Raw genomic sequence first — 17,441 nt, 5'->3', positions numbered from 1 at the left:
TCTCCATTCTGGTAGACAAATAAAAAGTGACCCATGAGACAATCTTTGACATGCAAGAAGCATTTAGAGCTATAGTTAATCAAATTGTAGCATAGTAAAACAGCTGAGACTGTCTGTGGCAACTTAGTTTCGGATGTTATGATTTTCTGGATAAATAAAAAGAGACCGTGAGACAATTGTTGGCATGCAATAAGAGTTAGACTTGGCCAAATGTTAAAAGTTAGCAAAGCAAACTTAGTTTCAGATATTTCTTATAAAATATCTTTGGACAAATAGTAAGAGACCCAAATGAGACAAGCAAAATGTTAGTAAAAGTTAACAAAGCTGCTGATGTAGCAACTCAGTCTCAGATGTTTCTCCAAAATATCTTTGGACAAACACAAAGAGACCCAATTGAGACAATTGTTGACATGCAGTAAGAGTTTGGAGCTATAAAATGAAAGTGGCTCTCATCTGCTCTCAGAACAATCTGATGATTAATGTTTAGATTTTGAACTTCTGATTGAAGACTTTGGTATCTTGGCATATCCAAGAGCTGTTTGAGACATCATTGAGATCTCTTATGAAACTCTAGTTGTGAAGTGAGATTATGGGGTCTTTTTCTCAGGAGAAACATACTGTAAGCTAGGATCCATTCGCTCTCCATTTAGTATCAAAGCTGTCTAAGAAAACGCATGTTTAGATGTTGAAGACGTTCTTTTGTGATTTTTCTTTCCAGTGGATAGAGTTTAGTTTTGGAGACCCTTCCTAAACTTTTCCCTCCCTTTTAACACAAAATGCAACAGTGACACATTCCAGTCTCTTAATATATTAAAAATTAATGCCTCTTTCTTAAACGTTGCTGATAAAAGGAGTGATTTTTGCTGTGCGAGTCTCCTGCCGAGTGTTGACCCAGATTCTGAGGTAATATCAACACACATCCAGCTTGATCATTTTCAAGCGCCTCTCTCCGAGACAGTGTACGCCTGCTCTGTCGTAAGGCATAATCTTAAAAAAAAAAAAGAGAAGTCTTTACAAGATCTGGTTGCATTTTTAACGGATCCTCAGTCTGCTGTGGCACACCGAATAGTGTTTTTATACGTGCATGATTGAGCATGGATATAACGGTTGAGTTAAAGTTTGGGACGTACCTTTCGGCCGAGCTGTCCGGCTCGATGAAGCGTATAAGAGGGGGTGCAGAGAGGGTCTCTGTCGCAAATATTCCACCTTGTAGCTGAACCCCAAACCCATTGAGAGGGTCTCCTCTCAGAGTGACCTCACTGGACTCTGTGTGGACTATCTGACCACCAGGGCCCACAGAACTTGAGGCTAAAGACACGGCTAAACAGAAAGAAATATCAACACAGAGGTATCATTAATGTACTGGATTTAACCCATTAAGGGACCATTCACAGAACACGTTTTTGCATTTAAAAACACGAGGCACATGGAAATGGATTGGAAAAAAACCCCTGCAAGGTGTAGAGATGCATTTAAAAAAAAGTTGAACTACTGTGTCATGCACGAGACACAAACGCAATGGTCAAACAAGCTGTTGTTTACACACACAAAAACGAAACAATGGAAAAGCAGCGCAGTTGAGTGCAAAAAAACGAGTTCTGTGTGAACAGTCCCAAAAAGTGAATCTATTTCCAAAACCTGGTGAAAAATCTATGCAAGATGAAGGAATGAAGCAAGATGTGTTGTTAGTGCTTTTTGTTGCTAGCTTAGCAACATGCTAACATTTCTACAAGTAATTTTTTTTTTATTGATAGATAAAAACAGTTGAATAACAAGTAGACTAGTTAGACTGTGTTTCTAACAGTGCTTAGAGTACAGTGTTGTTAGCTTAGCAACATGCTAACATCTAACTAAAAGTTCAATCGACAGATAAATAGGTCAGTCTAATTAAAATATTATTTACCCAATAATTGTGTCCACTAGGTATTGCTTAGTTGTGCCTAGAGTTCTGAATCATTAGCTTAGCAATATGCTAACATTTGTAGGTAAGTAAAAAGTTTAATTGACACATAAAAAATAGTTAAACTAATTAAAAACAGACTATTTAGCCAATATCTGCATGCTATGTTGCCTAAAGGCCAATTTATACTTCTGCGTCGAGTGTACGCCGTAGTGTACGTCGTAGGCTACGCACGTAGGCGACGCCGTCGTGAGCATTTATACTTCTGCGAATGTCTGTGTTGCTCTGCAGTTACACCGCCGAAACGCTAGTTGGCGCGGGTGGGTTTTAATGTTCCACTGTGTTTACATTCCTCGCGGCTGTTTTGAGTTTAGGTTTCTACGAGCAATGGCGACTGAAGGAGTCATACAGATGGCTGTATTTCCGCACATCTTCAAGCAATCTCTCGGTCACTTGGTCTATTTCCATGGCTCTTCACTGATCTTCGGAATTTAAAAATGGCGGGCGGGCGGTACAGAGTGCAGAAGATCATTCCGGAAATGCGTAGGTGGAAACGCGATGCTATCCAGCCGACCAATCACAGATCTTGCGGTCCGCGTCGCCGCGACGCGTAGTTACATTTTTGAGGAGGTGCGCGTCAGGGTACGGCGAAGGGTACGACGTATGGTACACGTCAATGCGTATGCTACGCCGTACCTTCTACGCGCACCCGACGCAGAAGTATAAATTGGCCTTCACAGTGCTTATGGTGCATTCAAATTCTTCTGGAAAGTTTTTATTTATAGTTGGGAGGTTGTAATTACGATGTCAGGTGCGCTTAAACCAGTTTGGTCTGAGCAAGACCTTTTCTACAAAAAAAGCAGCTTTTTTTTTAAACAATTTTTTAAAAACAATATGATGAATTAAGAATACTCATCAGGTGTGTTTTTGCTTTTTTTATGTATTTATTGAATTTATGAAGGTGTTGTAAACTGGCTTGTATCTATATTATATTGTAATTGCGATATGCTATCATGTTTTGTACATGCAACTTAGCTAGTTGAGTCCACCATGTTTTCTTACTTACACAGCGCAAACACGGAGGCTCAGTTCTTCACTTGTAATTCCGAATTTTTTGGTGGCATTCATAAGCGTTCAACCTGTAAAAACTATCTTTTTCCGACATGACTTGAATGCACTAATAGACTATTGTGTAATTAGCTTAGCAACACGCTAACTTTAATTGAATCAGTCAGGTGTATAGTCTGTATGAAAAGCCATTTAAAAGCCTACGTAGAGCATTACAAATCAGTCATTTATAAGATATAATTTAGTTACTATGCTGTCTTAGACCCTTTCACGCAGAAAATATCACAACATTAAAACCGATCTAGTCACCTACAGGAGCTCTTGTGCTCTTTTTTCCGCTGTCTCCTCTTTAGCATGGAGTTGCGCGGGCTCATGGGAGGAGCGGCCCGGGGCAGCGTGCTGGAACCCTGGCTGGTCATGCCCGATGTGGTGGTGGACCCAGGAGAGAAGTTAGTGCAGACTATAGCTAGGGAGAAGAGAGTGGAAAACAGAGAGAAACTCAGGCAGTGTAACTGTAGGCCTATTTAAAAAAAATAAAATTAAATCAAAGAGGTGGCAATGGTCCAACTGACTGAGTGGCTCACTGCAAGTTAATGATCCATATTCTATTGGTCCCTTGCTAGTCTTTGCAGATCTATCCACTCCTCTATGCATTTGTTATTTAAGGGGATGTTATATTCGATTTGGAGGCAACCACTGGGAGTTGGATGTCTGGGTTAAGAACAATTTTCCATATAAACGTAATGCCATTTCACAAGTAACAGAAGATGGATGATAGAGAAATAGATTTCATGAAGAAAATGTGAAAACTAAATTATGACTGTTTTGGAGCAAAAACAAAACAAAAAAACACTGCAAAATTGTGCTGTCACATTAGCAACATTTCCAAAAACGTCCATTGTCTATTGTCAATGTAGCGATGTACCAAGCACCTTTCCTTTGGTCAATGTGGTAAATTCAAGGTGCGTGACCAACTTGAACACTTAATCGAATGGGACGCTAGCCAAAAAATTACAATTACACTTAAAATAATTGTTTTTCCAAAGATAGTTTATGTCATTTTAGGTAGTTTTTTCAATACGTTTGGTTTTAGTTCATTATTTGATGCTATAAAAACAGGGTGTAACGTCATGATTGTCAGCTGTGCTTGAGATTGAGTCGGGACTCTAGCTACGAACAACATAATCAGCAACGACCGTTACTGGGATCTTTTGGCTTTATTTTTCTACAGTAGAAGGAAGAGGAGAATTGCCAATTTTGATTCCATGGTGACTTTAAATGAGTGTATAACATCCGGAAAATTTCGCAGAACAACGATAAGTGGGACCGCACTTTAATGCCCATTTAAAATTTGCAGTATTTTTACTGCGTTTGAAAATACTAATTTTAAAAGGGGATAACTGTAACTTTAAAAATGATTTATTGTGGTTACATTTGCAGTAATCCTGAGAGCTGGATGGGTTACTGGAAGCAGAGGTCCATGTCGATGTCTTGCAGTGACCAGGATGTTGAGAATGGCAGTAGTTCACACAGGGGTCCCAGCAGTGCGGGTGGTCACTTTTCTGAACTTTCACTAAACACACAAAATTAATGACTAAATTGAGTTGAGAAATGAATTACATGCTTCTCAGAATAAATAATGACAAAATGGTTCAAAACATTTTTATATACATATGCAACTTTATGTACTCCAACTATGTGGTGTTCTTTAAATATTGTTCTCATTAATACTCATTTGAACACTGAAATCCATCATTTGGAGTCTTGAGGGTCCGTTGAAGTCGCATTATCGTCTCTAATACTGGTCTGTGGAAAATGAATGTGCATGCAAAACAATGAGAAAGCTCATTAGCAAACAGGCTAATGAAGTCCTGCTGCTAGAGGCAGGCCGTATAATTGAGTGCCTCTGTTTGTGCTTGTTCTCATTTGTTCTGGAGGACTGCAGTATCTCCAAGCTCTTATAATGCAGTAAGTCTGACGGTAGCAGAAGACTGAATTTAAAAGACAGTATAATTTATTTGATAAATTAATCAAGCACATTTGAACAAGTAATTTATTACAGGGCAGTGGTTTTGGACCCAGATTCTGGACATCAAGTGACGACCAAATGCAGAATCACAATTGTTTATCACACAAAATTTATAAAAAATGTGCTGAAAAAAACCAAACAAATTTTTCAAGTATTAATATTACCATAGACTGCGAAAGCCTACCAATTTGCAACATTATTAATAAAACATAGGCTGAATATTATGATTGTAATTATGACAGCCTCACAAGTCCAAAGATGGCCAAAGGTCTATATCTTGTAATTGGGACTTTATTTCTCATAACTGGGAATTTATTTCTCATAATTGCGACTACATCAAAATTGCGACAGCATTTCTCGTAATTGTGACTATCTTGTACTTGTGCCTTTTTTCTCATGATTGCAACTTAATTTTGCAAAATGTGACTTTATTTCTCATAATTGTGACTATAACTAATAAGTGTGATTTTATATCTCATAATTGTAATTATTTCCCATAATTGAGTCATTTTCTTGTAACTGGGACTTTATTTCTCGCAATTGCGACTATATATCTCATAATTGCGACTTATTTTTTATTATTTTATTATTTTGTGAATGGGACTCTGATTAGTTTATTGCACGTAGAGCCCAAAACACACCCATTACTCATTAAGAGAATAGGGTCAACCCTTTTAGACCATGCGCCGGTTGCGCCGACCATTTTTCCCATCGTTAAACTAGCCAAAGTGGATTCGGACCCGCCCTAAGTGCGTTTGCGCCCTGCGCTTTAGACCATGCGCTTAGATCCTTAAAATAGGGCCCTATATCTCATAAATGTGACTTTATCGTAATTGCGACTATATCTCATAAATGTGACTATTTTAATTGTGACAATATCTCATAAATGTGACTATTGTTATTGTGATTATGGGCCCTATCTTGCACCCAGCGCAATTGACTTTGCACATCAGTCTCCTCGGCTGTGAACCGCTCCTGGCAAATCCGCCGTTATAATAGCAAGCGCCATGGAACAAGCGCGCCTGCTTTTAAAGGGAATGTGAGATGACGCTCTGATTGGTTTATTTCACGTTACGCCCAAACCACACCTATGAATAATGAAGCTACTTCAGACCAACCCATTTTAGATTTGCGTCGGGCGCAAGAGTAATTTATCCCGCCGGTATAATAGCAACAGTGCCAAAGACCCGCCCACAAAGTTACTTGCGTTTCGCGCTTGATACTTGCGTTTCAGATCGTTAAAATAGGGCCTTTAATCTCATAAATGTGAATATTGTTATTGTGACTATATCTCATAAATGTGACTTTATTGTAATTGTGACTATATCTCATAAATGTGACTTGTTATTGTGACTTTATCTCATAAATGTGACTTTTTTTAGTAATTGCGACTATATCTCATAAATGTGACTATCGTACTTGTGAATATATCTCATGATTGCGACTTGTAACTGTGACTTAATTTCTCATTTTGTTGCTCATTTGTACATTATTTCTTGTAATTGTTACTGTATATCTCACAATTGTGACTATATCTCATAAGAAATTGTGATTTCTCACAATTGCACTTTTATTTCTCATAACCTGCGACTACTATTATTTTAAACTATCTTTTTATATTTTCTCTGAAGTGGAAACAAGTACATTAAATGTATTCTACATATTCTAAATGCATTCTATAGAATATGTAACTATACATAAAAATACATAAAATACAAACCTTCTGCAGATAATAATTTAGATATTTGAACTTATTACTGAACCTAACATGCTTAGTATATTTTCCCTGCTGGAAAATCCATCTGAAGCTAGTAATTGTGTTTATGGATATGGTAGCTAGTTTCTAGCTGGTCAAAGTTGGTCATTACCTGGTTGACCAGCCACCATATTTCAAAAATCAATCTTACCACCTTAAGCCTGTACGTCTAGCAGGCAACTGGTTTGTTAGTCCAAGGTGGTTTACCATTTTGAACCATATAAACCAGTTACCATGTTCCAAAACACACTACCAACTTGAGATGGATTTTCCAGCAGGGTATTAATAATGTGAAACGCCACATCACATATGTGACATTCATCAACTTAACTTTAACTTAGCTTAGCTGTACCCTCCTCCATCTCTGGAAAACCATAAGAAGCTTTAAAACGCTTGGGGGGAAATGTGTGTATTTGTGTGTGTGGTTACATATTAAGGTTTTAATGAAGTCTACTCACTACTTTTAATCTTTAGTATGCAACTAAACAACCATCATCTCCTGCACACGCAACACTACATATTAGCATTATGTTTGTATTTTCGCCACACAGGATGTGATGAGACGCTAATCAATGCCACTTTCAGACAGATTTTCACAAGCCAGGTTAAATACTACTATCTGTTCGTGTGAGCACCAATGAAGCATCTTCTAACGTTTGAGAGCTAAATCCCTCTCGCTTGTGGCTTATGCTAAGCTCGTCTGCTATGTCTTGAAGAAACACAACTCTGTCTCTTGATGTGGGAATTGAGAACACCAGGAATGGTGACGGTAAAGTCTCCCACACAGGCTGATGTGACGGGAGCTTAATTTGAGTAAGGAGATTACAATTCTGCTTTTTTAAGAGCACGTCATTTATCTAAAACACAAATTGAACCAGCAGGTGACTGGCGCTGAGGTTATTAGTAGTGGCTTGGGATAATTTGTTATAAGATACGGTGTAGTTAATTTCTGTATTGCAAAATTCAGACACACTTTGCAAATGATTAATCTAAAAAAAATTACAAAATTCTAAATGTTGCTGTCTTCCATCCAAAGTAGGATGTGCAGTACCATCATGGGTCAATGACATAACGCTTTTTTTCTCTTCAGATTAACACTGTAAAAAAAAAAGTTGCTGCCTTACATTTTTTAAGTACAATCAACTTGAATGTTTAAGTAATTTCAACTTAAATTACATTAAACTGACTTAGTTTGAGTTGAATCTTGTATAACTTGGGTTAGGGTTACTTAATTTGATGAGTTAAAGCAATGTAAAACATATGTTGTCATTACTTATTGATAATATATTTTTTTTTACAGTGTATTAATGTATTCAAAAATACATGGAAAATGCAATTCCTACATAGAATGACTTTAAAGTGAAATTCATTTTAGATATTTTGGGGAATAAACTCAAAAATACATGTGAAAATGTTACCTAAACTTAACTCAAAGTTAACTTTGACTGAGTTTATCAAATACTGTAAATATTGGAAAAAAGTTTGTCCACCAAATCATGTAAATATGTATACCAATACAATATGTATAAACATTAAGGAGGGAAAAAACATAAAATAGGAAATTATGTCATAGAGAGGTTTTAAGTATCATAATTTAAACTTTGTATGACAAGGCAAAGTCAGCTCAGGTTAAATTAAATGTGATACAAAAATATAATATTTGGGCCTTAAAAATACTTAACTTAAAAAAATAAGATATTTTATAGTGAATGGTTATTTTTACTACACCCCATTACATTTAAATTTAAGCTTTTTGTTGTCTTTTCAAAATGAAACCAATGTTAATACAAATATTAAATTTGTAAGGTCTTATCATGTGTTTTAAACTAGATTTTTCAGATCATAATGCACAATAAATGACAAGCGTCAATCTGATTGGCTAACTTCTACCATATGTAACATAATATCAATGTTGCTTTGAATATGTATATCTATTAAGATAAAGACAGCGATCCCAAATGAGCTGGTTACCAGACATACTTTATTTTCTTCCCCTAACAAGGTCAGCTATAATATTTGCATATGGAAAATGAGAATTCAAAATGTAGGAGTCATTTGGCAAAATATCAAACTCCATTTATTCTCCCAAATGTCTATGACATTTCGACACGGGCCCAGCGAGTGGGTGTCAATTCTTGATTGAAGTCATGCCGGGGCTGATGGTTCACACACGCAAATATATTTTTCCATCATTATAGCCTTCCACTTCCTCTCTCGGGTTCTCAGCGCGGCAGGGAATGACCTATATAGTGTCAGATCAGATTCGGAAAAACTAAACCACTTTACTTGTCCGTATCCGTTAGGGACGTTTGTACCTGTTCCCAAAAAAATCTGGACGTCAAGGCTGTCCTGGCATCATAAACTTTGTTTTACGATGCATGCAAGCAATGTATCAATTCAAGAGGCCATCTTGGAGCTTTAGCAGGCGTAATTAAATGCTGAGTAACAGAAACATGGCGGCAGACGTGGGGCAAGAATTGGACTAGATTGAAATCGATGGGCATCTACGGTTCTGGATGATTGGAGAACCAGAAGTAGCAAGTCTGAAGTTTCAACGTCGTCTATAATTGGACCAATCATTGGTTGCATCCAATAAAGTCCTGCAATTACATCATACGCTCTATGATAATACGCTATTGATTAGATTCTCAGAGGATCTCATGCATGCTGTAAAAGCGTATACTAATTCAGGCTTTTAACGCAATGTGGTCTGCACCATTGGACATCTGTTCATCTCCTGAATTTGCATATAAACGGGACTGAAAAGAACTAATCTGGGTCTTCGTCCACCGCGTCTCGGTTTATTATCGGGCCGCAGCCTGTTGGTTTTCTAGGGTGAGCGGGTCTCCGTGATTAAATCTGTCCCGCAGTCTAAAACTCGTGGGGCGACATCAAGCAGAGCGAGAAGCTAATTAAATGAGATGACGGCAGATGAGATGACAGAGCAAGTCTCGGCATCCACGTTTTCTCGTCCTCATTTGGGCATCCGAAGAGGATACATGTGAAGTTTATATCGCTATAATTAGCAAGAAAATGATGTGACCTCCTTTGAAATAAACAGAGAAAGAGTTGCCGTAACCCTTGTTAAAAAGCACTGTGGTTCAATGTGAAGGTTTTGAATGATTACCATGATCAAATACCATTTCAACCCTTAAACAAACCCCTCCTCCTCATTCATTTTAGTTAGACATTATCCTTCTTAGTATACAGTAAGTATATTTCAGTGAATGTATATTTTTCTGCACAATAATTATTGAATCTTTGATGATTGAATAAGTGCAGTTCACCTTTATACCTCAAGGTGGTTGAAAATGGTTTTAATAATATGTTTGAGATGGCGAATATGAGCCAGATGCTGAATGTACTGGGAAATGAGCTCTGATGAGGACAGTGATGATGGTATGAAACATCTGCTCAAACTGAACCCTTCCAAGCTCCAGAAGAAAACAAAATATGCTTTATTTTATTCTTCTGTAATTGTTACTTTAATATCAGGAGTGTATTATATTGTTCTGGGTCGTTAAAGACCTGAATAATGATTGGTGAGACATTCATATGCATTTAAGGGTTAAATATAATAATTATTTGCTAAATGACGAATAAGACTGCCCAAGGATAAAGAAAACAAAACAATGTTTTAAAATATAGTTTAAAATACTTGCACTAAGTTGTTTGTGTCATTTTTTAATTCATGGTTTCTTATGGTTTTGAAGATTTTTCTTATTTTTCGTAGATTATTATTTTTTTTTTTTTACATTTTCTCATGTTGTGCAACCAACCAAAAATAATAATAAAAATGTACACCTTGTGATCCTAATCATTATTTTCCAAAAAAAACACATATTTTTCAAGGTAAAAGTATTTTTACAAATGTCATGACTTTGATTTGGTGGACGAAAAGTTTCGCAATGATTATAATACTTTTATAAACTATTTCTTTTATTTATATTTAATCACATCAAATATATATTAATAATTAATTTGCTTAATGACTGTCTCAGATAAAGCGGGAAAATAATTAACAATCCATGTACCAAGTTCTTTTAAATGTAATGTATCTATTTATGGTTTCTTATGTTTTAGTAAAAAAAATTAAAAAAATAATTTTACAAATTAAATGACTCTTAAAATACCGTGATGTAACCATTAAGTAAAAAGAAATGACACATTTTTTATACACCAACATGTCATTTTAAGTAGCTTTTTAACAAATATCGTGAATTATTAATTGTTAAATATCACTGTATTTTATTACATGGCTGTACCACATGATATTTTACAATCCGCCATGATTTTGATTTGGTGAACGAAAGTTTCTCAATGTTTATAATATTTAACATTTAAAATTTTTTTATTAATATTTAATCATATTAAATATATTTTTCCCCGGATTTTTTTTTTTTTTTAAGAAAATAAAAACATTATTATTATTATATTATAGAAGACATGTATGACTTGCATTTATAATGTGTTTTCAAATAAATTAACAGATTTAAAAAAAAAGTGTTGTGTCATTGACCCATTCACAGACAGTTCTCCAGACACAGTTAAGGCCTGTTCCAAGATCAGATTTAGCCATCTGTTGAAGACGCCTCTGATTAAGCCTAATCCATGTCTGGAAAACTGCGCCAAATTCCACATTTTTTCCCCCTTCTCTCACCAGTGTCCTGGGGTTTTCCGGGCAGGCGTGTTTGGTGTGCGGGTAGGATCTCGAGTTTGGTCTGATCAGAAGTGCTGGCCAGCAGCTGCGTTGCCTCCAGGACCGAGCAGTGCTCTGTGCTGGTGCCGTCTATAGACAGAATATGATCACCCACATGCAACGCTCCTGACCTGAGAGGCAAACAGAGAACTGCTAGAACTGTCATAAATGTGGGAAGTGTCAAGGCAGCCGCACACCGGACGCGCAGCTCAGCGCCGCGCCGCGCCACGTCTAGGACAACTGTCACCTGAAAATCCGATAACATCAGCAATTTTCTGATTTCTGTAAATAAATATAAAACTAAATGTATATTGCAGCACATGGTGAAGTCCGTATATACATTAACTACGATTTGAGACACATAAAGGTAAATTTAATATAAAACTATGTAAATGGCGCTCTGTGGCGCGGCAGGATTTTGAACACGGTCCTGAGCCGCCGCCAACAGACGCCGAAAGGCGCCGCCGGTGTGTGTACTCTCATAGAGAATAATGTGTTCGAATTTAAAAGACGTGGCGCTGCGTGGCGCGCCGCCGAGCTGCGCGTCCGGTGTGCGACCCCCTTTAGAGACAACAGTAAAACTGATCTAAATGACCATATTAATAATATGTCACAATATGGATGGATGTTAAATACATAGCGAATTATGTTTCTTCTTGTCTTCAAAATGTCGTGAAACAGTAATATACTGTATAAACTGCATACCAAAAATGAGTCTTATGATTCTAATGCTAATAACAATGAAGTCTCAAGCACCTTAATAACTATAAGAGATTAAGAATAACCATCGCATTATTCTGTTTGAGAGTTCTGTATTCAACAGAAGAAGAATTTCTGTGGAAATTGTTTGTGGAAAAACAGTAAAAACGAGTTTTACGATCAATTTGCATAAACATAAATAATATCAGTTTTGCAGTTTTTTTTAAGAAATGAAATCCTTCATGTAAGAACGGATTTATGTAGGAAGATTAAAAACATTTACATAAAATTGGCTTTGTGAACAATTTAGGTAAAAAGTACAGAATTTGGGGAAGAAGGGTTTAACAAACAATTTACATGAAAAGAAATATAATGATGTAAAAAGAGTTTTAAGATCAATTTACATACAAATAAATTATATCAGTTTTGCATTTTTTTAGAGAAATCAAATAATTTACGTAAGAATGGTTTTATAAACAATTTATGTCGGAAGATTAAAAACATTTACATAAAATTGGCTTTGCAATTTTTTATATATATAAAAAAAAAGTATGGTTGTACAAACAATTTATGTGAAAATAAATACAATTATGTAAAAAAAAGACGTTTTTACGATCAATTTGCCAAAAAATAAATAACTAAAATGGTTTGACAGAAATAAAATGCTTTACGAAAGGTTTTATGTAGGAAGATTTAAAAACATTCACATAAAATTGGCTTTGTGAACAATTTAGGTAAAAAGTATACATTTGTGTAAGAAATATTTTACCTTAATTTAAATTATTCATTATTCAATTATACATTAATTATTTCTGAAACCATTTTAATGCAAATTATATAAATTTTATGAAAGAAAAGATAAAATCATTAACAGAAGAATGGTTTATAAACAAGGTTTTTACGCAAGGATGATTTTACACATATTAGGTAAGGAGAAATGAAAACAGTTGTGTAAGTTCGGTATTAAAAAAATTAAGAATTAGAATAATTGAAAAAAATGAATTTTTTTCTCAAACAATTTACGTAAGAAAAACACTTAAAAGTGGTTTTACAATTTCCACATAAAGTAGCTGTGCTCGTGTTTGATGAATGAGGCCCATTGAGAGTGTACCTGTCCACCACGCTAGCGGACTTGATCTTGTCGATGACGATGGCCTGTTTGTTCCTGTGCATGGCAGTGGTCAGAGTAATTCCCAGACTCGCTCCGGGCGCCTTGGCGATCTCCACCAGCAGCGGACCGGAAGCGTTGGTCACCGAGTCTGGAAGCCAGGTGATAACAAACAAGGATAGCATTGTTACGGTGTGGTTTAGCTGTGGTTTCTTAACAGATCGTTTTTGCAGCTTAGAGTGAATAAAGAGTCGTTTTGGACTGGGCAGGAAGTTCTGAGCTCTGAAAGTTTATTTCAAACCTCTATATTCTAAGATATGATCCTTTTAACTCTTCAAGGAGAACAACAGTGGGCGTTATGCTAATTGTTAGCCTTCACAGCATTAGTACAGTAAAGGGGTTGTTTCTCTGCCTCTCGCAGGTCAACTGTTCGTCTAGATGAATAGAGAAGATGGTTAAACAGAGCAGAGCTCTCTGGAGAGAAGCAGAGTACTTCTGGAAAACTTCTACGAAAGAACAAGCACTCTCTTAAAGTGCTCCTATTATCCTATTTTAAAGTCCGCGTGAACCGGAAGTTGCAAACGACTTTTCTCCAGTGCTGTGACGTATTTCCCAGTGAAAAGGAATATTGAACAGAGGGCAGGGTTTTACTCTAGCGCTCCTCCTCTCCATCTCTCGCTCATTACAGACTAACGATTTGAGGGGAGTGGTTAAGCGTTTCCCAAACCAAGCCGTCAAACCTACGTCATCAGGGAAGGTCCTCCAATGCAGAGGGGAGGGGCATTTTCAGATTTTGATTAAAGATTACGAAGCCCCCAAAAAAATTTCTGTGTTTTAACTTGCACGGATTAATTGTTCACCACAAGACTAGTAACATGCGCTAACAAAGTAAATACGGTCCATTTTGATTTCAGTTGGACTTTAAAGGTTCCTAATTTAGTTTCAAAGGTCTCCCAAAATAGATTTACATTCATCCAAGGTCCTGTTGAACACCTTCAACACCTTCATTTTCTCATATTATGCATTGCAGCATCACCTCACTTCTCACAGTGTCTGATAGTGTCTGTTGTGATTGGTCTACTCTGCTCTGATTGGTCAGATGGTCCAGTCTGTTGTGATTTGTTTACTCTGCTCTGATTGGTCAGATGGTCCAGTCTGTTGTGATTGGTCTACTCTGCTCTGATTGGTCAGATGGTCCAGTCTATTGGGATTGCTTTACTCTGCACTGATTGGTCAGATGGTCCAGTCTGTTGTGATTGGTCTAAGACCACAGGATGACATTATGCAAATTTGTTACAAACCTACATAGGTTTGTGCAGGAAGTAAAATTGGAATTACCGATGACTCGTTTCAGGCAGTTCAGAATTGTTGTTTTCTTTTGGGAGACAATAACTTTATTTGTCCTGCACTTTGAACTTTGAAATTTGCAGACCTTTTACATTCACAAACAACTATATTACACACTGCATGAAAGGTAATATCTGAAAAAGCATAACTGGGGCTCTTTAACGCTAGAAAATTTAGATGAATTCAATATTTCCTTTTTAAAGTGCAACATACAAAACTAATAACATTTTAATCCACCGGGACATGTGGAATTTTCATCATGTCAACATATAAAACAAGCGCAGTTGAAGTAACTCACCCATGATGGAGACATCGTACTCGATCTGGAAAAGGGCTTCCTGTCCACACTGGGTCAGTACAGTAAGGGCTTCGCTGTGAGTGGCACTGTGTAAAACCACTCCATCCACGCTTAAGATGCGGTCACCTGCTTTTAGAGTCCCTTCTCTGCAGGAGAACACATGCAGAACATTCACATTTTATTGCCGAATTAAATGCAGTAACATTTAAAAGTTTAGGGTCAACAAGATAAAAAAATGTAATAATAATTAATACTTTAATTCAGAAAGTTAAATATATGTTGTTCAGAATTGTTTTGTTTTTTTTTGTTTTTTTTACAGTTATACAAAAATTCTGCTTTTCCATCACGGAAATAAAGTAAATTTTAAAATATATTAAATTAGAAAAAAGTTATTTTATATTGTACTAATATTTCACAATATTACTGTTTTTACTAATTTTTCGATCAAATAAATGCAGCCTTGGTGTGCAGGAGATTCTTCTTTAAAAAACATTTTTAAATAAAACATTTTAAATAAAAAAGAGCTTTTGTATAAATGTGATTTATATAAATCACAAATATAAATCTAGTGGCATGGGAAAATGTTAACAGATGCAACTTTTGTTCTTAAATGTTTTAGTAAATGTTACAATTAACAGTTCATGTTAACTAGTGCTTAAGCTTTCAAATGTTTTTTTCTTTTCTTCTTTTTTGCATTTAGTGCACTTTGTTAAATAAATTTTAAAAAAGTTTAAAAAAAAGTTAAAGTTGCAATTGATTCCAATGGAGTTTGATGTTTGCATAAGGTTGATGCCTTGAAATTATGACTAGTTGCAACACAGTTGAATTTTTTAGTTTCTTTACAAGTCTCTCGATATCCCACACTAATGATTAATGCTACATGTGAGAGGACCTGTTTGAGAGCACAATATTTTCCACATGAAATGTCTGGGGGCCTTCAGGTTAGACAATGCATACAATTTCCACACGTTAGCCAAGGCAGTCTTTGTCTCTAACATCAAAGGTATCTTATGGATGATATTTTCTCTCAAGACACATGTTTATTTATTTATCTCTTTTGGCAGGTTGCGTGTTGCTGATATATGCTTGAAAAGAGAATCATGGAACATCCTGAAACTAAGAATAATAACTAGCCATCTAAGATGAGAAAGAAATCTCTGGCCTACTTTCGGGATTTGGTTAAATTGCAAAAAAGTGTGTCGAGACATGGAAGATGACTACAGTTGTTCATTAAATGTAATTCACATAAAAAAAAAGTTTTACACCAATAAATGAATAGTACCTGGTAAATATGTTTTAATAGCTGCTTTATTCTAAACTAGGTGGGTAGCCCCTCATGATGGCGGCCATTTTGAGATCACATGACCTGGCAAAAACTATTAATATCAATACTAATACTAAGTACAAGTACTAACTACTAATGACTCTGTCTACTAAAATGTATTGAATCATCGAAAGTGTCATTTTACAAAATGGCCTCAATGACAACAAAATTATATCCTAAGATGTTGCTTGATGATTTGTGCAGTTTCTCAAAAATACGTAATACGTTAATTAATGATTTTTAATTCTATGTGTCATCCCATGAAGTAACTAATGGTCAATTTAAACATTTCTCTTTTGTTGTTTTCAGTAACCATGCTAACTAATTAGCCTGCTAAGCTAACATTCTGTCCTGCATTGACATGCTAATCAATTAGCCTACTAAGCTAACTCATCCACTGCAAGTTACTTTACATAATCATATCAAAACTTTGATTATGTGTTGTGTAAAATTAATCTTGAAATACCAAGTTTTCCACGACAGATTAGCCTACCCTATCCACACAAACTACTGAAATATATTTACTTTATGCATGGACTACTATATGAATATGACAATCATGATAATAAAATGTTTTTTCTCCATGTAAAGTGCCTTCAAAGCTTAATTTTTGGTTGTGCATTACCTGTCGGCAGGACCACCTGGTCGCACATGTGTGACCACCAATGGGCGAGATTTGTGCCAGTCCTCGTGGGATCCACCTGTATTATAACATATACAAATCTGTAACCTGCAGTTAAACCTGCAACATTTTGTTCTTAAGAATATAAACCCACCTCGCATAACAAAGCCGAAGCTGTTGCCCTCTTTCTGCAAACAGATCTCGATTGTCTTGGAAATAACACCTGAGGTACTGTCTGGCGCTAAGAGGGACAACAGAGACAGGAGAGAGGCAATAGCATCTCTAAATCAGCACCTTTTACTGGGCGAATGGCCAGATCGGGGGGGACAATCAGATAAATAAGACCAGATGCAAACTGACATTCAGCAGAAGGTCAGCCAGAAACACTGAGCTTATAAACCGTTCAATTTATCTGTCATGCACAAGATAGATAGACTGGCTAATGATCACAATATATCATCACACATGCCAAACTGAGACAATCTAGAAATGGTTGGCAAATGGTCAGCAAATAGTTGCCATAAAATGCAGATATATACATAATAGACCTTAATGTTGCCATATTTTGCAACATGTTTACACGACACCATT

The 17,441-nt window shown here is 36.1% G+C and overlaps 1 protein-coding gene across 12 annotated transcripts in view; it reads right to left on the bottom strand.

The window, feature by feature from the left end:
• grip2b (glutamate receptor interacting protein 2b) overlaps positions 1-17,441 on the bottom strand; it is a 182,079-nt gene that overhangs the window by 26,567 nt on the left and 138,071 nt on the right. For all 12 annotated transcript variants that reach the window (XM_082137800.1, XM_082137802.1, XM_082137796.1 and 9 more), the window contains 8 exons: positions 17,005-17,091; positions 16,854-16,929; positions 14,905-15,050; positions 13,263-13,410; positions 11,414-11,583; positions 4,401-4,541; positions 3,282-3,434; positions 1,131-1,320 (listed from right to left, as the gene is read on the bottom strand). In XM_082137800.1, coding sequence (XP_081993926.1) covers positions 1,131-1,320; positions 3,282-3,434; positions 4,401-4,541; positions 11,414-11,583; positions 13,263-13,410; positions 14,905-15,050; positions 16,854-16,929; positions 17,005-17,091 — 1,111 coding nt within the window. The remainder of the gene's footprint in view (positions 1-1,130; positions 1,321-3,281; positions 3,435-4,400; positions 4,542-11,413; positions 11,584-13,262; positions 13,411-14,904; positions 15,051-16,853; positions 16,930-17,004; positions 17,092-17,441) is intronic.

Source organism: Leuciscus leuciscus, assembly GCF_965113295.1.
Source record: "Leuciscus leuciscus genome assembly, chromosome: 15".
NCBI classification, from domain to species: domain Eukaryota; kingdom Metazoa; phylum Chordata; class Actinopteri; order Cypriniformes; family Leuciscidae; genus Leuciscus; species Leuciscus leuciscus.
Note: the sequence above shows the minus strand (reverse complement) of the source record. Positions and strands in the feature narration are given on the sequence as shown.